Raw genomic sequence first — 8,134 nt, 5'->3', positions numbered from 1 at the left:
GGCGCCTTAGTCATGAATTGTAAAGTCTGAGATACACCCAGTGACAGGCGCACTGGGTCATACAGGTAGGTGGGGTTGGCAACATCAGGTGTGATTTAGCGGGCGCTGCGCTAGCCCTCTTGTAGTCCCCGACTCACTGCAAACGTTAACATCCTCTTTCCTTGAGGGCTTCAAAAATCTATTAAAAAGAAAGCACCTCTTGACGGGTAACTTAAGTCATTTCCCCTTTTATCAGAAAAGTAAACGCCTAACACTGCGGAAATCTCTACAGGAATAGGAACCGGGGTGGTGGCTCTGGTGTGAGAGCCTTCTTTTGGCGTTTTCTTCGATGCCCTAAATTCCTCCTCCCGTTAGTTAAGTCCCACACATCCAACTGCTTACTCTTACTCTTTAACGCATCTTCACCCTTCCAAGACCAGATGTGTGGGTAGAGTTTGTGTCTACTGAGATAGGGCCTGGGCTCTCTCGGGGTAGTTGAACGGGGCGCTCTGGCTCTACTCGCCCGATAGATATCTAGCTTCAGTCTCTGGTAAGCGGAAACATTTTTAAGCACTACAAAAATAACCACCCGTGCTTCAGGTTGTCTCCCTTGATGAAGTATCTGTGAAAGGCTGGGAGTTCTACTGGTGAAACATCCCTGGCCCAGCCGCTGGAGGGGCAGCCCCAACGCGCGGCATCCGGGCTCAGGCTCGGGCCGGCGCTCGGTCTCAGATCCCATCTCCATCCGGCTCCCTCGGGCCGCATACGCCCCGCCCCCTGCCAACCCAGCGCGTCTCATTGGCCAGGCCCTGAATCCGCCTCGGCTCCTGACTGGCGGCTGCTCCTGTCTGTCTGCGCAGCGGGGACATTTCCGCCGTGAGGGGGGCGGCTCCAAATGGAGGGGGAGGGGAGGTGTTTAGGAGAAAGTGGGGGCTTTGGGTTGCGGGAACCCGCAGCCCGGTGGACGAAGGAGGTCAGAAGCTGGGCTGCGACCACTGGTGAGGGGTTCAAGGTGTGCATGTGTGAGGGGAGAGGGGGAGAGAGAAGGTTGCCTCAGAGGTGACATTTTCTCAACCTGCGAGCCTTCTTCCAGGCGCGCCATAAACGCCCCCAATTTCCCAGCTACTAAAGAGGAGGAAGGTGGGTCTCTGTGGCGGTTTGGGGAGGGGCCTGGGCGGGCTTCCCACCACCCCCTTGGGCGAGTGTGTTTCCCTCTCTGAGGCGTGTAGATCCCCTCTGCCTGACCCGCTTTGGCCCCGGAAGCCCAATTTGGGGCTCGGCCAGGAGGAACTAGAATGTGTGAGGGTCGGGGCGGGCCCTCCCGGCTCCTGTCCCTCGGAGTCGGCTCTCCCCTCACGGGTAGCCCCCCAGTGTCCGCTGCGGGGGGAGGGGCGTATAGCCTTCGGCCTCTCCCGGGAAAAAGCCGTGGTAGGGTTGCTGCCGCTCCCAGCAGGGAGGCGTTGGTCTGGAGGCCCCCGCCCGCCCGCGCGCCGAGCGCTTCTTAGTCCCGGGACGTTGATGGGCCGGTAGAAATGGTTGAATCGCCCCCCTCTGCCTGCCTCCCCCGCCTCGCGATCCCTGCAGGGCGGGGCCCGCCGTTGGCCCGAGTTTCCCGGGGAACTGTCCAGAGGCCGGACGGCAGAGAGGGGAGGGGGAATCGGGGGTGCGGCCCGCCTGTGCCTGCGGCCGTGCAGCTCCGGAGGGCAGTGAAGTAGCCGCTCTAGATCCGCCTCTTTCATTGATGAAATTTAAGTTCATGTGATATTACCTTTTCCGGGAGCCTCCAGCTGGCCCTCATTTGTGTCAAGGGTGCAGTGTAGCCTGGAGTTCCGAGCAGACTCGGTCGCACCAAGTTTCTGTCTTTTGGAAGTGCGGAAGGTTTTCCTGGGTGTTTTCTTTTTTCTTTTTCTTTTTTTTTTTTTTTTGAGGCAGTTTTAGCCGCTTTGAATAAATACTTCCTTAAGTGGCAAAACATAGGAAGAGGAGAAGTAACTCGTCGGTTGTTAAAGCAGGGGTGGAAGAGAGACCTGTCCATAGCGTGACTCCTCTAGGCATTTGAATATATATATATAGGCCAGAGTATTTTAATAAATCCTTAAAATGTCGAGATTTGTACAAGGTAAGACACGCTTCTTTTTTGTCCAGGGTTGCTTTAGCAGTACCGAATTTGGGTATTGGCAGTCGAGAGGTTGGTGGGTGGTTTGGAAGTGGAAATGTTCATTTGAGATACAATTTGCGAAACTCTTTTCGTTAAATTGACATTTGAGCTGTCTTGAGCTGCTGGGTTGGCGTTTCAGATACGTATAATGTATACCCTTGTGCTCTGTTGCATTTAGTTCTGACTTCCTGAAATCAGGTTAGTAGCACTCTGGCTCCCTGGGATAGGGGCTGTGAATGATGATAAAACAGGACTTTGGCTGCTGATTAATCCCTGTTCTCTTTTCCGGGTCGAAGTCAAGGTAACTCTGGGTGCGGACGGGAAGGGGAACTGAGAGGGCTGAGGAAAGGCAGGTGGGTTTAGCCAGGACTTTTTTTTTTTTTTTTTTTTTAGCCAGGACTATTGGGGAAGCTTTAGCGTTCTCAGCTTCTCCGTTTGTGTGTACGTGGTCTGAGTCTCAGATTCATTTATTGCGAAACCGGGAATAGCTCGTAGAAGCTGGAGGTCATTTCAGCAGGAGAAATGACTTTGCTGCATTGCTGTGTTTATTTTTTTCCCTTCTTTGAAATCTGTAAATATTATTAAGGTTTCTTTCAAGTTAGAAAATTGTTCTCTAAATTCTATATGTGTGTTAAAAAAGGTTTAGGGAATGCCTCTCAACTGAGTTAAGCAGTAACGTGTGTATGTGTGTGTGTAACGTGTACACATTGAAATTGGTGCTACCTTAAACCTCTGTCATCAATTTGTAGCATAGGATTTGCCTTCTGGTAAAAGTAACCCTTTTCTTGCAGACCCCAGAGTGTGAAAGCTTCGGCCATCTTGCTGAACACAAAGCTAGTATAAAGTTCACAACCACTTAATGTGGCTCTCAATAAATGTAATGTACTTTAAAAAATTGTGTCAGTAATGGCCATCATTTGGCCCTGCGCATAAAAATGCCCTAGTAGGTTTTACATCACTTTATTAACTCTAATTTGAGTTTTGTATAATAAAGAGAATTTGCCTGCATTATTATGAAAACAGATGGGACACTTACGTCTGCCTTTAGCACTAAGCTCAGAAATGTCACTTGTCATTAGACTTTAAAATTCATGTTATGCCTTGTATGTGGTAAGAGATGCTTCTGTTCAGGTTGAATAAATGTCTTAGTCAAGAATAGAAAGTAGAGGTAACTGTCAGAAGTTTGCTGGACTTTGTAACAACAATATTTAATTACCAGCAAGCCAGTATTGCAATAATATGCTAGAGAAAAGTGGACAAGTCACTTCTTTAAAAGTTAAAAATATTATTAAACTCCAGGTGTTCCTATTTGTTATGCTTTAGCGCAGCCTACAGAGATGGTGCATGTTGACTAATGTCTCGTCCTTTGCTGTTTGTTAATGGCTAATTGTTTTCAGGAGATTCTAAATAAAGTGGCAATACCTGTGTATGTTGTTCCTTTCCCTTGCCATCCACTTTTTTAAAAAAATCAGCTTTTTATCTTGAGATTTTTGGAAAAGTTGCACATATGTCAAAACTAAGAAATTATCACAAGTACCTTACTATTAACTAAACTACAGACCTAGACTACTTTTCCATGATTCAATCCAACATTGCATTTAATTGCCATGCAATTTGCTCTAAGTGGTAGTTTTCTTTTTAAATTGGCAATTTTGCACAAAAAGATGACACCTCTCCCCTCCAAAATTTTTTAACACGATTTTGCTCCTGTTTATCACTGTTTAAATTTGTACTTCAAGTGTAAACTCTGTATGTTTAATTAACTCTGCTGCATTGATCAGTGATAAACTTTATTGGGTAATGATTCTGCTGTCTCCACAGATCAGTTTTTAAGTGTAAGCGTTGGGATTTTTGCTTTTGAATTTTTTTTGGTAGTAAAGATCAAATTGTTTGATCTTTGCTGTAGCAATAATTGATATTTCCACTCATTGACACTTAGCTTGTGCCACTTCATAAGGAAAAGATTGAACAAAACATTATGCCTCTAAACCGTTTTCATATGTTTTCATTTAAGCTTCACAAGAGCCCTGAGAGGTAGTAGATTTTAATCATGACCTTACAGGTGAGAAAATTTAAGTATCTTATCCAAAGTTCACAGCTAGTAAGCACTGAAATTCATATATAAATGTGTCTTAAACCCTTGTCCTTTTCAGTACCTTTTATTGCCTCTTATGTTAAAAAACTTACCAGGAACAATGGCTTCTTTCTCCAGCTAGACTATCAGTTCCCTGTGGGCAAAGATAATATTATATTCCTGGGGGAAATACAGTGTCTTGAAGTGGTGGATGCTCTGAAAGAATCTGTCATGGATGACAAATGAGAAATGCAGATTTTCCATGTACTTTTTAGTAGTTTAGCCTACATTTTTTTTTTTTTGCGGTACGCGGGCCTCTCACTGTCGTGGCCTCTCCCGTTGCAGAGCACAGGCTCCGGACGCGCAGGCTCAGCGGCCATGGCTCACGGGCCCAGCCGCTCCATGGCATGTGGGATCTTCCCGGACCCGGGGCATGAACCCGTGTCCCCTGCATCGGCAGGCGGACTCTCAACCACTGCACCACCAGGGAAGCCCCTAGCCTACATTTTTGGTTGTAGTTTATTAACACCTCTAACAAATGTTGAGAAAGATAAAAGGGATGGACCTAGGTTTGAATCCTGTTACTAACAGGTGATCATAGACAACTTTTCTGAACCTCCGTCTCTACTTATATAAACATTGGGTATTAGTACTTTTGCCAAAGGGTTTTTGAGAAGCTGAAATGAGATTAATTACGTGAATGCATTTAGATGGCCAGTAAATTTTAGTTTCCTTTTTAAAACGATGGTAGCTTTTTGGATAGCATTGCCACTATAAGTATAACCGCATGTCACAAACAGAAACAATGTACCTATGACAGTTCTTTATTTTCCTATTCCAGGTTTGGTGTTCAGGCCTCTAGCAACTTGGGAGTTGATATATATATATTTTTTAAAGTATGGGGTTGGAGGGGAAAGCTTGAACAGTGATGTGAATACATAATTGGTGACAGTTTTTGTTTCAGTCCAATCAACAACTAAAATTATGAGCTCTTACAATATGCAATGTACTGTATTGGGATTTCTCCTGTATCCCTTATGGCTGGCACTTGAAATTCAGATCTGGGTATTATACCTGTGTGTTGTGTACACGTGTTTGAATGTCCTGGAACCTGGGGTTGCTATTCTCGGCTTGAATCTCTTCCCTCAGATCTAGGCAATGTGCTTTATAGCAGTGGTCCCCAAGCTTTTTGGCACCAGGGACAGGTTTTGTGGAAAACAGTTTTTCCATGGATGGGGGCGGGGGGGGCGGTTCAGGGGGTAATGCGAGCAATGGGGAGCAGCAGATGAAGCTTTGCTCCCTAGCCTGCCACTCACCTCCTGCTGTGCACCCGGTTCCTAACAGGGTTGGGGACCCCTGCTTGACAGGAAAGCTAGGCATGTCCATTCTCAAGCACTTTGTAAGTTATTAGGTGGAAGTGTTCAATTAATACAAATACTTAATGTCAATAGGCAGGAGAATTCCCAGTATGTATTCCTTGGCCAAAAGAAGGTTCATCTTGCTTTGGGCATCTCCCAAGTCTTTGTTTCTCAGGCACTTAGAATTCCTTCTCATAGGAGGACTCTTTACTGGATCTCTGGCTTAATTCCTTAGCTGGTGTATTCTGCCCTCAGGTCACCTTCTGTCTGCCTGTGAAATTACATCTCCATTTGCTAGTTTTCTCCATCCCAGGGGTTGTTGCAGGGCCCACAATCTTTCTAAATAAATGTGACTACTACTTAAATGAGAAAGGGCCCCTTGTCCCAGTTGGAGGTGACACCTCCTCCTGTGACCCTGCTGGGTCATCAGCAGCTGTGACGTTTGCCAGGTATGTTAGTTAGTCAGTGCCATTTGGAATTTGGCTTTTCAAAAGTTCTGAGAGCTATGGGGCAATCTCCCTACATGATTTGAAATTTATAAATGGCACTGGGCCTACTGTCATCTAGCCAGCTAAGGCCGTGTTATGTACTTATACTGTAATTTAGAGGAACTTTAAAAAATTATTTATTTATTTATTAAAAAAATTATTTTTGGCTACATGACATGCAGGATCTTAGTTCCCCACCAGTGATCAAACCCACGCCCCCCTGCAGTGGAAGCATGGAGCCCTAACCACTGGACCACCAGGAAAGTCCCTGGAGGAAAAAAAACTGTTTGTCTACTTAAATTATATTAAAATGTCCCTTAATATTCTTAAATTGAGGTAGTTTCTTATATTTCAAGGGAAGCCGTTTGAGTACCTCTGTGTCACTTAAAAAGTATTTCAGATTTTCCATTTGTTGGAATTCTCTTTTAGTGACTTTTTTTTGGTGATTCTTGTTTGGTCAGTGGAACGTAGCCAGGGAAGATTAGCTGAACTAATTGTAACAGGAGGGGTCTCAGATGAATACAGGGGTGAGAAGCATTCTGGGGCCTGGTTGTAGAGGTCAGGCCTAGGCCTGGTTCTTCTCAAATCCTAAGACTAAATTTAGCGTGTTGCTGATTATTTAGATGACTGGGATGTTTTCAGCCCAGGAAGGTTGTGGCATGGATTTGAGGCAGGACTAGAGGTGGCAAAGCAATGACTAAGGCACACTTCTCATTTTTGAAAGATGTAGCTTAAGATTCACTATGTTGCTAGAGAGACAGAGATTTCGTTAAATTGAGAGTCACAGTTATAAATGGAAAATTAAAAGAAATTCAAAGAGTTGAGCTGATGAAAACTTTGTTTTCCAACATGGATCTTGTAATCTCTTTGGTTAAATTGTCTTTGTTCTTGATAACTGGGTCTTTCTTCTAGTAAAATGGATGATTTTCATTTGTGAAAGCCCACTCAGGGAAAAAAGAAATTAGACATTAGAGAAATAAGAAATATTAATTGGTACACTTCTTGGAAGTGCCATTTTAATATTCTGAAGATAAATTGAAAAATTAAAAGGAAATTGATGTTAATTTTGGACAGTAGGTGTTTTCTTGTAATATCAGTTAACATTCACTTCACATTCTCTGTGTATTTTTCTTCATAGAAAATTGTACTAACTTTATGAATTGTAGTGACTTTAATTAAAAGAATGGGATACTTAATTTGTGTGAGGAAAATTAGTTGGCCTAATAATGAAAATATTCTGGGTCAAAGAATAATATATTGTAATTTTCCAGTTTCCACCATGTTGAATTTGGTACTTTTTGTGGAAGTGCAGATGTTAGGAGTTCCCAAAAAGTCAGATATATCCAGTACTGAAAAGTTAATATAAACAAATACTTAAAAGTTAAACTAACTCTGGATTATCTGTAAAAATGAATAATTATGAGTTGACTGTATTAACTTTATGTAATATGATTCATCCTGATATCCAGAATTTATGCCCGTGGAGAAAATCCCAGCAATATTAGAATAAAATTGTGGGGGAGATCCTCTGAAGGTTTGGGATTTAGTGAATGTGGAAATATGATTCACTTACCACACTTTTGATTGCTTGGGATCTCTTTAGAAGCTTGGTTTTCTAGACTGGTGTCCTTTTTACACAGCCTACGGTTTCTTTTCTAAACTATCATGTTTTGAACTTGGTGTAATTGTGTTTGAATTGTGGACATTTTGGTCTCGGGTAATTTGATGGATTGTCCCAGGCACAGTGACTATTAATTGAAACCATATGTCTTAGGTCTCTAAAATTGTACTACCAGGCGTGCATCTTTCTATTAATAACTTACTAAATTCTTTGCAAGTTGGCTTACTAAGTTATTGAAAGAAAATTAAACTTTATGTGTTTTTTGGTTGGGTTTATGTGTGAGAAAGGGGATAGTACTCCATTTGAAAGCTGTTTTCCAGTTCTCTTAACTGGTAAGCAAGCATCTCCTTCATTTCGTTGCAAAGTAATTGTCTAGGATTCAAATTCTGCCTCTGCCAACAGTCCCATTGTTTACTTTTCTCCGTCATTGCCAAATGAAGTCCATTGTGTCCCCAA

General features: G+C 43.4%; 1 protein-coding gene across 3 annotated transcripts in view; it reads left to right on the top strand.

Moving 5' to 3' along the window:
• Positions 1–922: 922 nt before the first annotated feature.
• The window catches only part of UGP2 (UDP-glucose pyrophosphorylase 2), a 53,064-nt gene continuing 45,852 nt past the window's right edge, over positions 923–8,134 (top strand). The window contains exon 1 of one of the 3 annotated variants that reach the window (XM_081253950.1): positions 923–991. Coding sequence is in view for 1 of the 3 variants with exons in the window: in XM_081253949.1 (XP_081110075.1) it covers positions 2,080–2,098 (19 nt within the window). In the remaining 2 variants the exon portion in view is untranslated. The other 2 variants (XM_081253951.1, XM_081253949.1) reach the window with 2 other exon arrangements.

This window comes from Mesoplodon bidens (genome assembly GCF_964165515.1).
Source record: "Mesoplodon bidens genome assembly, chromosome: 14".
Lineage (NCBI taxonomy): Eukaryota > Metazoa > Chordata > Mammalia > Artiodactyla > Ziphiidae > Mesoplodon > Mesoplodon bidens.
The sequence above is the reverse complement of the archived record's forward strand: the minus strand, read 5'-3'. Positions and strand labels throughout refer to the sequence as shown.